Source organism: Procambarus clarkii, chromosome 70 (genome assembly GCF_040958095.1).
Source record: "Procambarus clarkii isolate CNS0578487 chromosome 70, FALCON_Pclarkii_2.0, whole genome shotgun sequence".
Classification (NCBI taxonomy): domain Eukaryota; kingdom Metazoa; phylum Arthropoda; class Malacostraca; order Decapoda; family Cambaridae; genus Procambarus; species Procambarus clarkii.
The window spans coordinates 22,251,746-22,273,808 of record NC_091219.1 but is presented as its reverse complement, the minus strand read 5'-3'; the positions used below and the strand labels follow the sequence as shown (position 1 = coordinate 22,273,808).

Below are 22,063 nucleotides of genomic sequence, written 5' to 3'. Positions count from 1 at the left end.
GTTTGGTTGTTTCTCCAAATCCTGGCTGGCTTGAAGACTTACCAGGGAAGAGTAGTCCTGTTCGCCCCTTGGTGGCCGACCCAGCCCAGGTTTCAGGCGCTTCTTGCTCAATATCCGAATCTGAGGGTCTTCCCGTTGCTTCTCCACTTTCAGCAGATTGGTCCAGTTTTGTACATGGCTGATTCGATCTTCTTCTCCTGGTCTTTGCGCCTGGTCTTTTTGATGTGGGTTAATCACCACTTGTATGGTGATCAGGTGACTTCGTTGATGGTGTCCCGCCAGAGGAGTTTTGCTTTGGCGGCAGTATGAAGTTTCCTGGTGGTCCTTTTGGCACTTTGTGTCTTCGTAGGTTGTCTTCGATTTCTGATTATGTTGTTTTGTCCTTTCTCTCTTGGTTGTTTCAGAACCGTCATCTTATGCCAAATACTGTCGCCTCGTATCATGCAGTGCTGGCAGAGCCGCTTCAGCTTGCATTTAGGGTGGACATCACTTCTGCTCCGTTCTGCAAGCTCTGTCGGGCGTTGTTTCACCTCCGGCCTGTTCATGTGCCGCCTGAGCCGTCTTGGTCGTTGGATCGGGTGCTCTCTTTTCTTTCTTCTCCTCGGTTTGTGGTGGCCCCTTCAGTTCAGGACTGTTTTTCTGAGGTTCTTTTTTTGTTGGCATTGGTCTCTGGGGGTGAGGTTGGGGAGCTTCATGCTCTCCTCCGGCACAAGGGTTTCTGCTCTTTCAGTCCTGGTGGTCGTTTTGTTCATTTGCAGCTGTCTCCTTCTTTTCTGGAGAAGAATGAAACTGCTGCTTTCCAGAAGGGTCCTTGTGTTGTTGACACTTGGTTGATTCAGCCGGAGGTGCATCATGTTTTGTGTCTGGTTGTGGCTCTTCACTGTTACTCGCGTGCCACGGCCTCCGTGGCAGGGGACGCACTTTAGGTTGACCCAGATTCCCTTCTTTCCTGTTCCAGGGCGCAGGTCTCCCAGGTTATCTGCAGGATTACTCAGTCCAGCCAGCCTGCTGTCTTACCCCCGTGCCTCACGACATTCGTAAGCTCGCGGCTTTGGCTTCTGTTTTTGGTAACGTGTCCTGGGCTAACATTCGGGCATGGATCTTTTGGAGGTCAAACAGGCTCCTGGCCGCACAGTACCTAGTTAATTTTCCTGACCCTTCTCAGGCTTGTGTAGCGTTGGGTTGCATGTTGCAGCCAATTGTCGTGACTTTGAGTTGAGGAGCAAGTTGCGGCCACCTCCTGGGTAAGTCCCTCTTTTCCATTATCTTTGGTTAAGTAGCTTTGGGGAGCTGAAGGGGCTCTCCACAGAAAACCAGCGTTGAATGTAATGAAACGCCATTTTCTAGGTGAGACCCGGAGGTTCCCAGGCATCCCTTCCTCCGGTCGGCATTTCTTTCACGTTTTATATATTCAGCCTTTGAACTGGAGTTGGGTAGCTAGCACCAGAGGTTTGGGACCCCCCCCCCCCTTTCCCCTCCCAGGTGGGGGGGAGTTGCACAGCCCAGGTAAGGGGGAGTTGCACAGACATCAGCGTGAAGGCTGTGGTGATGTCATGCTTGTTTCCTTGTTTTCTGATAGGAGTTCTGTTTGCTTGTTCACTTTTGGTTTGTGATCTTTAACCAGCTGGAGTTTGTTTTGAGAGTCCTACCTTTCTGGGGTGCCTGACCTGGTAGATGGCAGATATAGACTGCTTCTAACAACACGGGGGGTGTCTATATGCCATTGCTCCTCGAGGTTTTCTGAGGGGGGGGGGCGAGGTTCTGGCGCTGGTCCCCGTAGGCTTAGAACTCCATCGATTGACTGTTTCCAAGGTCTAGTATGTACACATCAACTCAGTATAGCTCCAGGAAGCCTCCGGGTCTCACCCTGAAAATTTCTTTTCATTACATTCAATGCTGTTTTTTTATTAATTATAGCACTGCTAACACATTTGGAATGAAGAAAAAATAATTATTTTTATTATGTCAAATTTCACCATTATGCTAAATAGTATCGTGAAACATTATCAAGACATATCTCTAGTAAAACTTTATACCTTACAATTTTTTTTAAATTTGTATCATCTGTGTAATGAGTTTGAAGTCTTATTCAGCGGTACTAAGCAATAACACAAAAATACATACTACACCTCTTGCCACAATAACATGATTTTATAAATAATTTTCAGAATTCATCATCATATTTAACTTGAGACTTTTTCTTATGTTGCCTCTGCTGTCTTTAGATTCAGTATGTGTAATTTTTTGTTTAGGTTATCATGAGGTTTAGTACAGAAGGGTTGACTCCAAAGCAAAAAAAAAAAAAAAAAAAAAAAAAAAATGAACACTTTAGTTTATAAGCATAATTGGGCAGTTATTAATTTGTTTTCATTAAGTTAATTGTCAATTATTTTTGTCACTGAAAATAGCCCCTATGAATAGCACTAATATTTTGCATGTTATTTAAACTAATCCTCAAGTCAAGTGAAGAAGAATCTTTCATAGCATTAGAACAGAACAATTACCACTAAAAGTTTAATTAAATGTTTAATTAACATGTTTAACAAAAACATGCTTAATTAAATTTATCTTAACAATGAGCCATGCTTTTGAATGTTAAACAAACGGGAATCCAAAATATTTCATACACGACACAGAAATGGAGACTTCTATGTAATTACTGTGGCCATGATGATATGACCATTAATCTTATGACTAACAATTTGCTTTCTGCTTTTCTTTAGCTACAGAGTCAGAACTTAGGTGTTTCGTAGTATTTACAAGGTATGTCCTGGGCATAACCCTGGCCCTGTTAGTTACTAATATCTTTTTAATTTATTTTGTCAATGTTATGTTTTATAGCATTTTTGAGAAAGTAGCTTCATTTTTCTTAGTTGCAGCAGCGGAATTGGCACGTTGCTCAGTATCATGTAGAGCTATAGTTTCAGTAATTCTAGTCTGTAAGGTCTAATTGTAATATACTCAAGAATTTTGAGAAATTAAAGATTACATTATGATCATATATCAAATACTGTTCAAGGTTTTATTAGTAGACTAGTCAGACAAAATCTTGTGCCTTACACTTAGATGCACTTCACAAATGGAGTTTCTTTGGAGTCACCCTTCTCTGCTACCTTGCACTGTGTGCTGTGTTTGGATGTTGTGGTGCCCATGTGGCCATGTACGAGGTCCCCTGGTGTTCAAGTGCCACCATGCAGGTATGTGAGGCCGTGGCGCAGAGGGCAGGAGTTTGGTCACGGGGATTTCAGTGGTCCTCTGGCGGGGCCATCAGGCTCCCCTGGGACCCCCGGAGACAAATTGGCAGAGCTGCTGCAGTTGGCTTCCCCAGAAGACCACGAGAGGATCCTACGTGCTGCAGCCATGCTGTCCCCAGAGAGTCCCACAAGGTCCCCAGGCACCCACAGTCGTGTTGCCCATAGTCTATAGTGGTGCTAGTACAGTATAGCGCTTTCCAATCCCATGTGACGCCACCTTCCTCACTGCTGTCGCCCTCCTACTGGTTGCATATATCTTCTGTGTTAAAAAGCTATAATTTTAACATATGTTACTGATCAAGAACAGAACACAAATGTATTTAAATATTTTTCAAATAGTGTAAGGGAAAGTGTATGACTAGCTCAAAAGCTAACATAAAGATATCATTATGTACTGTAAATTATGAATCAAACTTGATTTAATTTTCATAAAGAGCATTATACAATAGTGCTTTATTATTGAATTTTACTCCCCAATTCGTATTAACCCAGTAAGGTGGGCGCAGCAGCCAGCCCGCCATTCTGTAGTTAGGATTGTAAATGGTCATTTTCATGAATCATTTGGTTTATATTTTATAACTGCAAACAAAATTAATAAAATTTCTGAAAAGATGATAGTTAATGCTTATTATGATTTCTTGAGATAAAAGGTGTTAATTGGTGTGTGATATTTTTCAGTACTTTTCTGTTTTACTATTTTCAAAAGAAAAGATACAAGTAAACATTTATTTACAATAAGAGTATTCACATGGTTTAATAACTCGGCTAAAATCAGTGATGTTGCATGTCATTTTGAGGCGAAGCATTTATAATTTTAAAATAAGAATAATTAACTTTATATACATTATATATTTTACTTTAATCTTTGTTACCCAGCATTAAGCTCTGGTGAACTTGATGCTTGAAGTGAAATGCAAATTCTGTCACTACCTAAATTCAGCATTGAATGTGTTACATTAATTAACAGTAACAATTACTTTTAAATATTTATCAGTTTTTACCATTCCTTCTCAATTACTGGGAAAGTTTAGTGAATAAACATAGCCAATATGTTTGTTGTACACTGTGATTGAATACACATTAATAATTAGTGATTTAGACAAATACTGTACCACAAATGCACAGACTTCTATATCGGGCATACTTTTCACACATGCTGGGACAAAGTAAAGATATAAATGTGCTTGTGTATATATCTGCAAATTTACCCCTGCCTTGATATAAAACAAATTTAGAGTTCATTAGAGAAAAGTTTTCATGATACAGAATTGCTTCACTGGATAATGGTGGTTAATAATTTTATTTTTATTTTATGTAGTATTATTATCCCTGTTTTTTGTGGGTAGCCCCATTGGCTCCCTGAAGCTATCTGAACTGATATGGGTTATATTAGTTTGGGGTCATCAGTCATAGGAGTCCTTATGCCAACCAGGAACCATGAGCCTGAACCTGGTCCCCTCAGAGAGACGCAGGGAGCAATGGTCTATGAGCACTTTATATTTAAAGTATATCATAATTGCCATCGACCGAGGAAGGACCCAGAAAGGTAGGCAAATCAAAACAGACCACTGTCTGGTAAACCTGTGCAATCTACATCCCAAAAAATCAAAATAACTCCCCTAGAAAAAAAAACAACAAGGAAACCTTCATGCGACTAGTACTTTTGCTTGTTAGTGCTACCCTTTCCCCCCATAGGGGGTGGGGGAGGGGGAGCCAGCTCAGCCAGCAGCCCACCACTATAGTTCTTGAACTGTTGTATTAGTGGTCACTTCAGTCACCTTTAGCCTCAAGTATCTGTTCTGGATTTTTGTCCTGTGTGGCTGTTCGAACTGTGTGTTGGTGTGGAGGCCATGTGTCTTAGTGTACAGGAGCAACATGCACCTAGGGTGACCTTCACTAGGTGCTCCGTGAGTACTGCTTTTGCCTGTCAGGAATATCTTCCCTGGGGCGTTAGGGAATCACTCCGTGTTTGGGGGTCTTCATCACTTGATGATACCTTTGCCTTGGGGTACGTCGAGGGTCTAGGGCTTTCTGTCTTGCCCAGGGTAAAGGAGTGTTATTGGCTGGGAGGGGCACACTGTGGCTGGTGCAGCTAACTTTACTTAAGCACAGCAGCTGATGTTTCTCTCTGACTGCCAGTTTGTTGGTTGTGTGTCTTCGGTTTTTTTTTTTTTTTTTTTTTTTTTTTTTTTTTTTTTTTTTTTTTTTTTTTTTTTTTTTTTTTTTTTTTTTTTCATTTACTATTGTTCTTGCCTTGTTTTAAACAGAGGTGGTTTGCTTAGCTACTTATTAAGAAAGCCTAGGCTGTGTTGGTAGTCATCCTCTGTTTCCCTGAGATTTCATAGCTGCTACTGGTGGTCAGATTGCCTGCTACTTGACAGGGTTCTACCGGCTTAGCTAGCCCCAGTGCCAGGGTTTCCTGTAGGGGCTCATTCATCCTACGGGCCCTGGAAAACCCCTGTGGGGCTCGATCGTACAATGGCTACTTCTTCCAAGTCCGCTCTTGCTGGTCAGTGGTGGCACCAACCCAGGGTCTTGCGGGGTCTTATTCCCTGCTTGTACTTCGCTTTACTCATTCCTCTTGTGGGGTCTTATTCCCTGCTTGTACTTCGCTTTACTCATTCCTTGTCTGTTGATCTTAAGGATCATGCAGCAGCTGCATTACATTCTCGATTTTCCTTACTGCAACAGGCTAGGTTGATTGCCAGGTTGGAGGCCCCAGAGATGCCCCGCTTGGGTTTTAGGGTCCCAGATTCTGGTGGCGTTGGTTGCTTCGACCTTGGTTCCTTCTGCGCCCCTGCTTCATTCCCAGGTGGGTGTGGTTCATCCTGCTTCTTTTTTCCCCTGCTTCCGACTCTGAGAGTTTCGGGGCGGGGTTTGGTGATGGTGATACTCGCGTCAAAATACCAGACGTGAAGAGCCGAGGAGAAAGCCAAACCAGTCACGTACAGGACCGTTCCAACCTGCCGAAAGAGGCGGAGCCGTGAGAAAACACCCCGGGTTTGGACACCTATCAAGCAGCGTCTGAAAATAAAGCTGGGCCGGCCACCAAGGGACCATAAAGACTACTCTCGTGGGAATGGGCTCCAACCGAGTCAGAACTCGAAGCAACAGCTGGACCAGGAGAAGAGGAACAAGTACCCCCACCTCGACCAGTCCTGCCGATAGGTATCCACCGTGAATGCCTCGCAGGCGGGTAAAGGCGCCACATAAAATGGGCGACGCCTAGACCACGCCGACTCGAAGACGTCCGTGGCCAGCAGTCCATACGTCCGGCGGAGCCAACGGAACGAGTCGGCGACGACTGGCCAATCCGCGAACAGAGGAATGAACCGAGACAGCTGTCCGCCAGGACGCAGGACACATTTGGACATGAACCTCACGGTTAGCCAAACCCTGAGAATCCAGCAAACGAGCCACTCTAAGATACCAACCCCAAAGGCCAAACACCTAAGAGAAACCCTGTGGTTCCGGCAAAGAACCACCAGAGAACAGTCTGAATGGAGCTGAATGGTAGAGTACTGAGTGACCCAAACCCTCCGAAGTGCAAACCAGACAGCCATGAACTCCTAAATCGTGCTGTTAGCCCGACGGATGGACAGTCCCTACCATCCCCGGCCGACCTGGTGAGCACTGGTCACAAAGCCTCAGCTGAGAGATGACCCATCCGTGAACACATCGAGCGAAGGCTCGGGGAGGTGCCAAGGCACATAACCCCGAAAACCCAAAAGAGGAAGTTGGTGATGCAGCACCAACACGAGATCCCCGGAGGAACGAACCCAACAATTGCAAGAGAGGCGGAAGGGGAGTCTCCGAAGGAACCAAACAGATGCCGAAGCCAAACCCGACCCTGCGGGCAGACCAGCACATCAAAGTTCAGACTCCTGCACAACTGCTCGAGCAACCATCGAGCAACCCGGGACCCCCTCATGAAAAGCCAAAGGCGGGACCACAGCAGCAGCAACACTTCTGGAGGGAAAGACAATGAGTGGCCCAAGAGCCCTAAACAAGACCCAGCCAGGTCCGAACCCGGGACGGAAACAAATGGAACAGCCACAAGCAGACCGACTGGGAGCCCACACCAGCCAGTCGTCGAGGTAGGCCAGACACCGAATCCCAAGCAGACTCAGACAGGGCACCAAGATCCGGTAAAAATGCGTAAATACACCAAGTGCCAATTACAAACTAGGGAAGGCAACAAAAGCGGCAAGCCTGAAGCCCCACCACCAACGATGCCAGTCCCGGAAAACTGGAGAGGAAAGCCAAGATTTGACCTGGAGGTCCAGGGCTACCATCAAGGCACCCGGCCCCAACAGAAGCCGGACAGGAGACAACTGTCCTCCAATGAGGGAATAGAATCCAGGGCGCAGACTGAAGAAGTCCAGAAGAACCGCAGATTCGACAGGCCCATATCTGCATAGAGCAGACGGAAACCCCAAAAGGATGGGGCGGATCGACCACGTCCAATGCACCCACGAAGATGACACGACGAAGCGCAGGGGAAGAAGCCCACCCCGCCAGCCCTGAACCCCCCCCAAAGGGGAAGAAACCATCCACCGCTGCCACCAGAGGCCGGAAGACAACCAAAAGCGCCCACTAACTGCGGGACCATGCGAGAGTTAGCAGAGCAAGCTGCTCCCCCAGCGTCCCGTCAACAGAGAAGGGAACAGACCCCCTTCCGAAAGAAAAAGTATACACACACATATACATATATATTATGTATATACACCTACACATACATATACACATACACACAATGTGAGTGACTGTGAGTCACTGTGACTCCCTGACAATGAGGTGACTGTGAGCTTGAGGAGGCAGGAGTCACACTGCAACAAGCTCCTGGAAATATCAAATTACCTAAGTATTGGGAACAGGTTGAGGGCTACAGTGGTGTCCCAGGTTACATAAAGGTTCAGGGAAGTGCAAAAGCAAATAAAATACAATAAGCAAGTAAAAGTGAGGGAAAATAGCTGAGTGGAAAAGTTTTTGGTTCTAGTACAAAAACAAAGATGGCCACCGCCGCCACCACTGGGGATGTAGACCCACCAACAGATGATCGTTTCAAAGGATTCCCACCACAAGATATAAGGAAAGGAGGTGTTCTTGGCAGGTTAGAGATAATTGAAGATATGCAAAAGAAGTATGAAGAAAAAGTGCTTAAATTGGAAGAGGACAATGGAGCTCTTAGAAGTGAGCTTTGCACTCTAAAACGGAGTATGCTTCAGCAAGGTAAGATTATTACTGCATTAACAGACAAGGTAACAAATCAGGAGGAGCAAATCAAGGAACTAGTGAAAGAAAATGAGGTGTGGAAAGTGAAGTGTGGTGACATTGAAGAAATAAATAAGAAAATACTCATATGGAGAACAACTCCAAGGGAGCCTGAGAGCTAATATAGAGTTAAGCTAGGATCTCCAACTGGAAACTTCACTGACAACTCACACAGAGGAGGTGAATAAAGAACTAGAAAAGTATAAAGAAGAAATAAAAGCGACATATGCTCAAGTTGTAAAAGAGAGAGAGAGAGACTATCAAAGAAGTGTGTTCGGAAGTCAAAATCAGAAATGACCAACAAGAAGCAGAAATTAGGCAAGCAATTAGGAAAGAACTGGTTACCAACAGTAAACTAGTACAAAACACTGCAGACAGAAGTAAGTCCATAATAATTTTTGGATATTTAGAGAAGGAAATTTCATCTAGGGTGGACTGAGCAGCAGAATAGATGAAAATCATAGAGAAAATAGTAGGTTTAGGAGAAGGCTCAAGGGAAAATGTCAGTGATTTTAGAAGAATAGGAAAATATGAGAAAGACAAGAACCGCCCTTTAAGGGTGATGTTTAATGGAGTGAAAAACATGATGGAAGTGCTTAGAAATGCCAGGAAATTGCAGAGTGATGAGGTTGGCAAACTTTGGTCAATAAGACAAGACCTCTCCAAGGAAGACAGAGAAAAGCTGAAAATGAACTTGAGGCAAAACGTCTAAATGGGAATAGAAATGAAGAAGACAGAAATTATTTTTTCTACAAAGTGACAGGGACTGGAAAGCTTGTGAAATGGTACATAAAAACAAAGCAACAAAATCAGTAGTGGAAGGGGGAGTAAAGAGCAAAGGAAAAGGGAACATGTTCCTGAAAATTGTATATACCAACATTGATGGAGTGAGGTCAAAAACTTTGGAATTGCAAGATATAAGTCAGCTTAGGGTCCCAGATATTGTCGCATTATCAGAGACGAAACTTGAAGGAAATATATTAAATGAAGTCATATTCCCAAGAGGCTATTCAGTTTGTAGACATGACAGGAAAACTAGGAAGAGAGGAGGAGTGGCTGTACTGGTGAAAAAACACCTGACGATAAGAGAGTTAATATTTGAAAACCCTCGAGATATTGACATAATGGCATTGCAGATCTGGAATCAGAATGATAAGCTGATAATTTTAAATGCCTACAGCCCACCAGCAAGCAACACATGGACAAAGGAAGAACTGGATGACAAACGAGAGGGCCTCATAATGGTCATGAGAGATATTATTGTACAAGCAGATAAAGATAAATCACGACTGTTGATACTGGGGGACTTCAACTTTAAAGCAATAGACTGGGAGGCCTATGAAGTAAGAACAGAGGACTTTTGGACATGCAGATTTGTGGACCTCATTCTGGAGACATTCTTGTATCAACACATAAAGCAGGCCACAAGAATGAGGGGAGGAGATGTACCGTCAGTACTGAATCTAGTATTCACCAGGAAAGAAGAAGAGATATTTGACATTCAGTACCTTCCTCCTCTGGGGAAGAGTGATCACGTCCTGTTAAACATTGATTATGCTTTAAGATGTCATCTAGAAGAAAATGGGGACATTGAAAAAGTTGATAAACTCGATTTAAGGAGAGGTCACTATGGGGAACTTCAAAATTTTTTAATGAGTGTAATTGGACAGACTTGTTGCTAGGCAGGGAAGTAAATGAAGTGTATACCAAATTTTGCAAAATATTAGTAGGCACACAAACATTCATACCAAGAATGTGGAGGCCAAGACCGTCAGTAGTTTCAAAGCGTTATATGACAAAGAGTGCTGGGAAGACGGGACACCACAAGCGTAGCTCTCATCCTGTAACTACACTTAGGTAATTACCAAAACAGAGATGCAGGGCCAGAAAACAGGATTGGTTCAACAGAAATTGTGAGAGGGCCAGAGACCAAAAGACACAAAAATGGAATCAGTATAGGAAGAGGCCAAACCCCCCAAACATACCAGTGATACAAAGATGTGAGAAACAACTCTACGGCAGTAAAGAGAGAGGCAGAAAGAATTTTTGAAAGAGGGAGAGCGGATAAATGTAAAACAGAACCGGGCCTATTCTACAAATTCATAAACAACAAATTGCAGGTAAAGGATAATATCTTGAGGTTGAAAATGGGAAACAGATTCACGGAAAATGAAAAGGAAATGTGTGAAACACTAAATGAAAAGTTCCAAAGTGTGTTTGTACAAATTTTAATCATCAGAGAACCAGACACAATAAGAATTCCAGAGGACAACATATAGTGTATAGAGGTGTCTAGAGATGAAGTGGAAAATATGCTAAAGGAGCTAAGTAAGAACAAAGCAGTTGTCCCAGATGGAGTTTCACCATGGGTTCTGAGAGAATGTGCATCCGAGCTCAGCATTCCACTTCACCAGATCTTTCAGGCATCCCTGTATACAGGAATCGTAGCAGACGTGTAGAAACAGGCTAACATAGTTCCAATCTACAAAAGTGGCAGCAGGGAAGACCCCCTCAATTATAGATCTGTATCATTGACAAGTGTAATAGTGAAAGTATTGGAAAAACTAATCAAAACTAAATGGGTAGAGCACCTGGAGAGAAATGATATAATATCAGACAGACAGTATGGTTTTCGATCTGGAAGATCCTGTGTATCGAATTTACTCAGTTTCTATGATCGAGCCACAGAGATATTACAGGAAAGAGATGGTTGGGTTGACTGCATCTATCTGGACCTAAAAAAGGCTTTCGACAGAGTTCCACATAAGAGGTTGTTCTGGAAACTGGAAAATATTGGAGGGGCGACAGGTAGCTTAGGAGCCGGTCGGCCGAGCGGACAGCACGCTGGACTTGTGATTCTGTGATCCCGGGTTCTATCCCGGGCACCGGCGAGAAACAATGGGCAAAGTTTCTTTCACCCTATGCCCCTGTTACCTAGGGGCCATGACCTCGGTTTCGGAAAAGTTGTTCAATGTCAACCAAAATTTTTTGGAGGTCAAACAGGTTCCTGGCTCCCTGGTATCTAGTGAACTTTCTGGTTCCTTCCTAGCCATGTGTGGCTTAGGGGTGCCTGTCGCAGCCGTCTGTGTCTTCATCTTGAGACCTGCAGTGCTGCCACCTCCTGGGTAAATCGCTCATTTTGCTTATCTTTGGGTTAGTTAGCTTCAGGGAGCTGACAGGGGTCCCCACAGAAAACCAGCATTGAATGTAATGAAATGCCATTTTCTTGGTAAGCGCCAGAGGCTCCCTGACACCCTCCATCCCTTCGGTTGGTGGTTTTTCATCATTCAATAACTGGAGTGGTGGGCTGCCAGCTCCCTTCCCGTGGGTAGGGAATAGCGCTAACAAGCGGAAGTGCTAATCGCCTGAAGGTTTACTTGTTTGGTTTCTTTGTAGGAGAGTTATTTATATCTTTTGGGATGTATATTGCACAGGTTAACCAGATAGTGGTCTGTTTTGATTCAGTTACCTCTCTTGGTCCTTTCCCGGTCCATTTCAATTATGACATACCTTATATGTAGAGTGCTCATAGCTCATTGCTCCCTGTACCTTGCTGAAGGGACCGGGATCTGGCTTGTGGTTCCCTGTAGGCATAAGAACTTCTGTGACTGATGACTCCAAACTAATATAGCACATATCAGTTCAAGTCATTTCAGGGAGCTTCTGGGGCTCATCCAATAAATGGCATTATTTTACATTGTGCTGGTTTTTTGTTTTTTACAACTTTTATTGCATATACTACATGCAAATAAGCACTGTGAAACCAGTTCAATAAGTTAGATTTCCTAATGGTTACATAAAGAAAGGGGAAATATGCAGAAACACATGAATTGTTTAATGAGAAGAGCATATGTGTATATATTGAGAATATCATGAGTTTATAACAATTTTGAAAAGAAACTCAGAATTTAAAGAGGTATAGTAGAAGTGAATTTGTCTATCATAATAAGTAAAGTTATAAATGATTACGGTGCGATGGGATAATTCTAATCATGCTGTACTAAATAGGCCTCGGTATACAGTACTTTTAATGTTATATGATGTTCTATATAAATAAAAAAGACTCATGAGTGTATTAGAAAATGGTACCTGTATACTGTTAATGATTCTGACAATCAATGTCTCCAGAGCCTAGTCTCTGACGAAGTCTCCGGGTTGGTGGTCTGGTCAACCAGGCTGTTCGATGTGACTGCATGCAGCCTAATGTATGAGTCACAGCCTGGATGTTAATTTATTCTTTGAAGGTTTGTATCATGTTTATCAAGTTCTCTTTTGGACACTGCAAAAGGTTGAGAGTCTTGGGCTTTTGATGTTGATCAAGTTCTTTCTCAATGTGCCTATTGCACCTTTGCTATTCAATGGGACTACAGTATTTTGCTCATCCTGCTAAGTCTTCTTGTCTAATATAATTACCGAAGTATAGTTACGGGACAAGAGCTACACTCATGGTGTCCTGTCTTCCCAGCACACTGTCATATAACGCTTTGAAACTACTGACGGTTTTGGTCTCCACCACCTTCTCACCTAACTTGTTCCAACCGTCTACCACTCTGTTTGTGAAAGTGAATTTCCTTATATTTTTTTTGGCAGCTTTGTTTAGTTAGTTTAAATCTACGATCTCTTGTTCTTGAAGTTCTAGGTCTCAGGAATTCTTCCCTATCAATTTTATCAATTCCTGTTACTATTTTGTACATAATGATCATATTGCCTCTTTTTTTTTCTATCTTCTAGTTTTGGCATATTTAATGCCTCTAACCTCTCCTTGTAGCTCTTGTCCATCAGATCAGGGAGCCATTTAGTTGCACGTCTTTGCACCTTTTCCAGTTTGCTGGTGTGCTTCTTAAGATATGGACACCATACAACCGCTGCATATTCCAGCTTTGGTCTAACAAAAGTCGTGAACAATTTCTTTAGTATTACCCCATCCATGTATTTAAAAACAATTCAAAGTTAGAAAGTGTAACATAGGCTCCTCGCACAATGTTCTTAATATGGTCCTCAGCTGATAGTTTTCCATCTAGAACCACCCCTAGATCTCTTTCTTTATCAGAATTCTTTAAAGATTTCTCGCAGAATTTATAGGTTGTGTGGGGTCTATGTTCTCCTATTCCACATTCCATAACATGGCACTTATTCACATTAAATTCTATTTGCTAAGTGGTGCTCCATTCACTTATTTTGGTCAGGTCTGCTTGAAGGGCTGGACAATCAAACAAGTTTCCTATTTTCCCTATTATATTAACGTCATTAGCAAACATGTTCATATAATTCTGTATTCCAATTGATAGATTGTTTATGTAGACAATGAACATTAACTAAACCCTGTGGTACTTCACTAGTGGCATTTCTCCAGTCCGATACATTGCCACTGATTACTACCCTAATTTTTCTGTCAGTAAATTTTTCATTCATGTTATAAGCCTACTTGTCCCTCCTCCAATATGTTCCAGTTTCCAGAACAACTTCTTATGTGGAACTCTGTCGAAAGCTTTTTCTGTGGAGAGCTCCTTCAGCTCCTTGGAGCTATACCGGGCTGATGTGTATATATTAGACCGTGGGAGGAGTCAATCGAAGGAGTTCTAGGCCTACCGGGGATTAGAGCCAAAACCTGGCCCCCACAAGAGAGGCACGAGGAGCAATGGCCTAAAGAAACCCCCATGTAATTGGAAGCATTCTTTGTCTGCCATCTACCAGGTCAGGCACCCAGAAAGGTAGGAATTCCAAAACAAACTACTGCTGATCAAATAAATTGCAAACCGAAAGCCGAACAAGCAACAGAACTTCCCAATCAAAACCAAGGAAACAAGTATGACGTCACCACAAACGCTGCACATCTGTCTAAGGGGTCCCAGACCTCCACACCGGCAACTTTCCTCAGTTCACAGGCTGTTGTGAGGGCGAATGGTTGATCAACTCTGGCTCTATCCTTTGAGGAGTGCTGCAGTGCAGTGTTGTTGTTTAGTTTTGGTATCATACAAGCCAGGAGTAACACATGAGTACTGAGGCTGCATACACCTAGTGTCGCCTTCCCTAGGTGCCCTGTAAGTACTGCCCTTGCGGCTTCAGGGTTATCTTCCCTGAGCCATTTGGGAACTACCTCCGTGTGGTTCTGCTGCTGCTCGGTGATTGCCTGCCTTGGGGTTCAGCTGGGGTGGTTCTTGCTCCTGTTTTCCCTTGGGAAGGAGGTAGTTTCGTCGCTGGCAGGGGCTCGAGGTACTGTGCAGCTGTCTGATATATGCAGAGCGACCGGTTCTGTTCACCTGGAGACGTTGTGCTTTTGTGGGGTGTTTCTTTTATTTTTGTTTTGTTTTGCCTGGCGGGGGTCTGCCTTGTGTGGTGGTATGACCACTTGTATGATTTTGATGGCCCCTCCACTAGGTCCCCGTGCTTGCACACGTCGCAGGGGTCCAGCTTATAGTTTGTTTGCTTGGTAGCTCTGGGATAACTGGTTAGCAGTACCTTGCCTGGGTTTCCCTTAGCAGTCAGCCTAAGTGCCCTGGAAACCTCCTTGGGGGCTAAGTGGTTCGATGGAAGAGACCTCAGAGTCCCACCTCGCCTTGTGTGAGTTTGAAGGTTGCTCTGTCCCCTTGACTCAGGGTGACACTTGCCGTTTTTGTCTCCGACATGCTGCTTGTTGGGTCAATGACACCTTTGACCCTGAGTCCTGCGAGTGGTGTTCCTTGTTTGTACTTCAATTCACCCAGTCCAATGAGATTGATATTTGGGTGCAAGCATGCACGGTTTAGGTTGCTGCAACGCGCAAGGTTGGTTGCCTTTCCGGATTGCATGCAGCTGCCGATTTGCAGCTGCGCAGTTCGAGTTGGTTATAGGGACCCAGAGTTGGGGGTGTTAAATGCCTCGACTTCTTTTGGTTTCTTCTGTACCTCCTAGTCCTTCCCCTGCTTTGGTTCATCCTGCTTCTCCCCCTCCCCTGTTCCCGGCTCCCAAACGTCTGAGGGTTTCAGAATCGGGGCTGGGTTTGCCTGCGAGGGAGGCGAGACTTGCCTGGTGGTGAGTCTCGGGCAGCTTTGGGGAATGCCCCTTCCAGATCGGCGGAGGAGGCATTCGAGCCTGTTCCTCCTGCTGGAGCCCTGGGGCCGTACCAGCGAACCCCCTACATCCCGGCTTTTCAGGCGGACTCTGCCTTTTCTCCAGAGGAGGGTTTGGAGGACAGCTTGGCCCTGGGTCCTGATGTGGGGGGTTCCCGGGGCTGGGGAGGAGTTGACTTGGGGTGCATTGGCCCCGTTTGACCCCGCTTGTGTGTTGGTACCCTCGTCGCAGGGCTTGTTGTTTCAGGGGGAGGGGTTTTCCTATCCCCTCTTCCTGTATGAGTTTGATATGGGTGCGCCTCCTCCCCGGGTTCGGTTCTGGGTTCCCTTGGGTTCCTCAGTTCCCTCCTTAACCTTTAAAGTGCGCATCACATCATATGACGTGTTGGACGTTGTTCCAGTCAAGTGCGCATCACGTCATATGACGTGTTGGAGTACTACGCAAGATTTAAACGGCCCGCGGATACACGGGGGTTCACCACACCTTCATCAGGGCTCTTGTAAACAGACGCCATTTTTTAAAAAAATCGTGGGCCAATTCCCGGGTGTTATTGGCTTCAGTATTGATTGAGTAACCAAGCCTGACGCACGCAGCATGAGCTAACAGCACTGCTGTTCAGCTTGTGACCACAGCATCGCCTAAAAATGCCAAAATATACTTGTTCATGCTATTATGTAGTGATGATATTATTACAGAAGACCCCTGACTGTGATAAAACTGACCAGGGTTCTGATAATAGCAGGATTGTGGTGATATTTAGCGCTGTGCGCCATGGAGGGAGGAGTAATGCTGTGGGAGGGAGGGTGATGGCGATGTCTTTTGACTGTGTGTGGCCACCTTTTATTGACTGCACTCACCATACCAGCTTAGTGGTTCGCTATGGTGAACACAAATGTTGATACTTACATATAACGTGTGTATAGAGGGTATAAACAGCAAGAGAAGGTTTGGAGCCGCCATTTTGGTGAGGGCGGTGGCGTCGTCTGCACGACATCACTGTGCAGACGACGGTGTTGTTTACTGGTTACCACGATGGTCTTTGGGCACCATACCAGTTTATTTGTACAAGTATGGTAAATAAAACAGGTAGATATTTATATATAATGTGTGTATATAGCATAACACCACCACACAGTATTGTGGTTTCGGTGGTCGAGCCCCCTGTCCCAGCTATGGAGGTTCCCATGGTCCTCGATTCTCTCTTTGTTGCTGCCCTTGATGAGGTGCGCTCCCCCGTTTCTGTCCCCGCTTCCCCTGATTTCCTTGACCACTCCTCTCCAATGTCTTCTCCTTCTCCAAACTCTGTCCATCTGCCTCTGGTCTATCCTCCCACTCCCTTGACTCCATAGCCCTTGCTAGATATACCAATGCCTCCTAACCCCGATTTCACTAATCCTGATCCTGATTTTACTTAGTATACTGTGTTCTTCTTTGCCCTTGTTTCTTCCTTCTTTTTCCTCTTCTTTTTCTTCTTCTTCTTCTTTTTCTTCTTCTTTTTCTTCTTCTTTTTCTTCTTCTTTGCAATACGTGCAATTTGAATGAAGGTGTATCCTCCCAATGACTGCACGAGTGGTAATGTAGAAAGATGCTTATGCTTCAATGCACAGTGGCACATCAACGGTCATGATGTGACAGAAGCAGGAAGATAACAACAACGTCCATGTGGGCGAGGATAAAGACAAGAGAGACAAACAAGAGGAAAGGGACACAGGATAGGAATAATGAGAACATAAGGCGAACGCAAAGTGTTGCCGCATTAATTAAGAAAGCGAGGGACGTAGGCAAGAGACAGAGGGCGGGAGGCGAAAGATGTGTAGGAGGCAGGCGCGAAGCAGACATGAGACAGTAAGGGAGGTGTGAGCAGAGGAAGGTACAAGGGGAGAATGTGTACAAGGTCAGAGAAAGTCAGGGTGGGACAGGTGAGGTTAGGACAGGGAAAGGTACATAGACGGAAACTGGAGCCTTGTGGCTGATACGCAAATGCATCGGACTTCTTAGAAGCGCCAGCAGGACAACGGGAGGAAGACCTAGGAGAGGCATGAGGACAAATTGTGGGGGAGTGAGGTTCATAGGGCCCGTCAGGCAAGGTAGCAGAGCGCTTGGAAGTTGGGATGACGGAGGATTGCTTCCTCTTAGTAGCGGGGATAGAAATTTGTGGCAAGGCAGCCTGGGGAGAGACACGGGGAAGGTGCACAATGAGTTCTGAAGGGCATTGTCCAGCATCATTTCAAACACACTGGAGATAGCAGAGGCAGCTGTGGTAGGTTGGATGTCAACTATAGGAGAAGTAGACGAGGAATGCGTTGGGTCAGCCTCAGGAACGGGTAGGATGGACTGTGAAAAGAATTTGGTGAGGAGTCGGACCAGCACCTTTTCGAGGGCATCCACAACACGAGTGACAATAATGTCAACAAGATCGGGACTCAGTTGTACGGTGTGCGGGAGAGAAGAGGTCTCGGTGGTGAGAGGAACGTCATTGGCAGACAGGTCAGGCACAGGCAAAGTCAGCGGCAGAGCGGGAAGCAGGGGGTGATGAGGAACTGGGTTAGGATGAAGCACAGCACGACTGGAAGGCAGGGTGACGACGGGAAGAGCCTTGGTTTGCACCGCTACGTAGGAAGGACATTGCTTAAATGTGATGGCATGATCACCACCACAGTTGGGGCAGCAGAGCATATTGGACACACAGGCACGAGTATAATAGGAACCAGAGCATTTGCTACATTTGACGTCGTTGGTGCAGCCTTGTGAGATATGGTGAAAACCTTTACAATGAGAGCACTGAGTGGGACGGGGGACGTACACCTCCAATTTATGGAGGAATCCATTAATCCAAACCCGATCAGGGGGAAAGAAGTTAAAAAAAGTAAGGAGGGCAGTGCCGGTATCACATTGTTCACCATTAATCTTACGCGGAAACTTCCTGCCACCCTGGCACCGAAGATCGGAATGTCATCATCCTGCAGTTGCGCCTTGATGTCGTTCGCAGTTCGCATGCCAGAACGCATATCGTAACAAACGGTCATCCAGAGGTTTATAACAATGGACTTTGTAACCACAGATGTCAATAACGTCTGAAAGCTCCAGGTCCTTGGAGTGATTGGTCCACCGCAATCAAGTTCCTGTGTTTATTTGGTCTGATATCATGCACTTTGATCTTAAAGAACTTGTGAATGACATGATAAAGAAGACTTTGTGCCTGTCATTTCCAAAAACACTCCAATCAGCAGGTGTATCGGCATCAAAGGCAATGATGAATGTTAGTAGGCCAGGGAAAACTCGTCCTACCTTGAGTGAGTAGAGGGCTTGGAAACGGAGACTGCAGAGGGTCACAGGGTACCTCAGGACTTTGGCGATATTTCACCTCCAATCTATTAGCGTTACTATGATATTTACTGTCCAGGAAAACACACTCTGGATCCCCCTCCAAGACTGGGAGAACCACGTGATCAGAATGCTTGCCAAGTAACAACGGGTCCTGAAAACCCTCCAAGGGATCGGGGGTGTCAATGGGAGAGATGCAGTGCACACCACCATCTGTCGCCATGGTAGACCAGCAAGTCCATTTCTTCCTTGTTCTCCATTTCTGTTCTCTCTATTTTTGACAATGTCTCTTCTTTAATGGAATATTCGTGAATATTCCATTAACTCCAATATGAACTCCAACTTTTGATAACACAGTTTTCACCACCTTGTGTCTGTCTCCAGAAGCTGATGCCTAGTGCTCGTCCTGGTCACTTCCGTGGTTATTCCTTTCCCCTCCCCCCCCCCCTTTCCAACTTTTGCTGGGGCACATAACTCTACTACTCTCTTGATTCGTACTGATATTCCCTTTGTCTCCCTACTTTTACAGTCGCCCATCCAATGTTCTGTGACCCGTATCTTTGTGAGTAAATAGTATGCAGTCTGTTACATTTATCTTCCCCCAAATGTCCCACTTTCTCTTCCTGATCTTAAGCACCAGTTGGACTCCTTACCAGAGCTTATGCTCAGCCGATGCTATGCTCAGCCATCAGCTGAACGTTACCCATGAGCGCACAAAAGCAGTAAAATGTGTATACGCGTTTCAGTTTTCTCACCTTAATTCTCATATTATGTCGTTCCTTTTGGAATCATTGTGTTCGCAATAGAATTCCCTACAGGGATTTGTGCATATAAGGTCTAAAAGCCCGGCGCAACCCCCCACAGCAAAGCCTAAAGTCGGCCAACTGTCACCCATGAGTGAGCACCAATTAGCACACCCGCAACCTAATATGTAAACAGTAGTAGCTCAGGTTACGAACGTCCCTGTTTACGAACTTTTTGGGTTACGAACGTCCCTGTTTACAAACTTTTCGGGTTATGAGCCTTTGTTCAGAAAATTTGAATCGGGATACGAACTTTGCATCGGGATACGAGTTTGTTTATACGCGTATGGCCGATCTAGTGTGTGGTGGCACGGCGATCGCGCCTCAGTTTACCAGTGCCTCGCACCCAGTGACTCTCCTGCCTGAATTCTTCACAAGGGTTTACAGTTTTTTGTCAGTTTTGGCCATTTGAGCATAAAAGTAGTTATTATATATATCGCTATGGGTCCCAAGAAAGCCAGAGGTAAGGTTCAAGGCAAGAAATCACATGTGAGGATAACCATAGAAGAAAAACAAAAGATCATTCGTAAACATGACAGTGGTACTCGTGTTGTTGAACTAGCTATGCAGTACAACAAATCTTGAATGTGTCCCTTCCTCATTAATTAAGAAAATGTGTGCAGTATGGGAAGGACTACAAAGTTTTGATGAAGAATCACCCAGAGAAAGCTGTAGTAGGCCATTGCATTAATCTTTTCAATGACAATGTGATGCCTCACTACAGACAAGTGTTGGAAAGAAGGGAAAAACAATCTTCAGTGGAATGTTTCCTTGTGAGAAAAGTGAGAAAATCAAGCAGTGAGCCACAACCAAGACCTAGTGGTATGCAGGCAAAACGTGCCAGAGTGCACTCCAGAGAAATTTTCACTGCCTGATGTTATAATAGAAGGGGACTCCCCTTCTAAACAGTAACACCTGTTCTTTACCCCCTCCTCACCATCTTCCATATGCCAATAGGAGTCATCAGCAAGGGTAAGTAAAAACTTGAACATACTTTTGTAGTGAAAATTTGGGTGAATTAGGTATAAAATTTACTTTGAAGGGAAGTTTTTGGGGAGTCAGGAACAGATTAATTCATTTCTCATTATTTCTTATGGGAAAATTTGCTTCCGTTTACGAATTTTCGGGTTATGAACCGTCTGCAGGAACGGATTAAATTCTTAAACCGAGGTACCCCTGTACTCTTTTCAGTTTGATAACATCAATTTTCACGTTACGTCTTTCATTTTGGTATCAAATTGTTCACAATATAAAAGGCGCGCATTGAAACACTAGTCTCATAATAATAGAACACTAAATGGAATTTTAACAAATATTTTAAATTTGGACACACATCACTATCAAAGTATTTATAATCTTTCCAGTATTCTGACATCAATTTTCAATCTACAGGGGTACCTCGGTTTAAGAATTTAATCCATTCCTGGAGACAGATCGTAACCCAAAAACTCGTAAACCAAAGCTAATTTCCCCATATGAAATAATGGGAAATTAATTAATCCATTCCTGACTCCCCAAAAACTTCCTTTCCAAGTAAATTTTATACCTAATTCACCCAAATCTACACTACAAAAGTATGTTACAGCTTTGTGTCATCCTTTGCAGATGATGCAAAAATCAGCATGAAAATTACCTCTGCTGAAAACATTGAAAAACTACAGACAGACATTAACAAAGTTTTCGATTGAGCAGCAGAAAATAACATGATGTTTAACGGTGATAAATTCCAGGTACTCAGATACGACAAAAATGAGGATCTGAAACATAATACAGGGTACAAAACACAATCGAATCTGCCCATAGTAGGAAAACAGCATGTCAAGGATTTGGGGAATAATGATGTCCGACGACCTAATGTTTAGGGAGCATAACCAAGCAAGTATTGCGTCAGCCAGAAAAATGATCGGATGGATTACGAGAACCTTCAAGTCCAGAGATCCCATCATAATGGTTGTACTCTTCAAATCACTTGTGTTGTTCCGTCTTGAGTACTGCTCAGTACTTACTTCCCCCTTCAGAGCAAGAGAGATTGCTGAAATAGAGGGAATACAGAGAACATATACAGCACGCATAGATGAGATAAAGCACCTAAATGATTGGGATTGTCTCAAAACTCTCCACAAAATGTACTCACTAGAAAGGAGACAAGAGAGATACCAAATAATATACACATGGAAAATACTAGAGGGACAGGTCCCAAATCTGCACAGTAAAATAACAACGTACTGGAGTGAACGATGTGGAAGAAAATGCAGAATAGAACCAGTAAAGAGCAGAGGTGCCATAGGCACAATCAGACAACACTATATATACATCAGAGGTCCGCGGTTGTTAAACGTCCTTTCAGCGAGCATCAGA

General features: G+C 44.3%; 1 protein-coding gene across 19 annotated transcripts in view; it reads left to right on the top strand.

Moving 5' to 3' along the window:
* The window catches only part of LOC123775303 (disintegrin and metalloproteinase domain-containing protein mind-meld), an 890,968-nt gene that overhangs the window by 842,344 nt on the left and 26,561 nt on the right, over nt 1-22,063 (top strand). For 18 of the 19 annotated variants that reach the window (XM_069311667.1, XM_069311664.1, XM_069311663.1 and 15 more), the window contains one exon: nt 3,198-3,386. The exons of the other annotated variant lie outside the window; for it this stretch is intronic. In XM_069311667.1, coding sequence (XP_069167768.1) covers nt 3,198-3,386 — 189 coding nt within the window. The remainder of the gene's footprint in view (nt 1-3,197; nt 3,387-22,063) is intronic. 19 annotated transcript variants of the gene reach the window in all.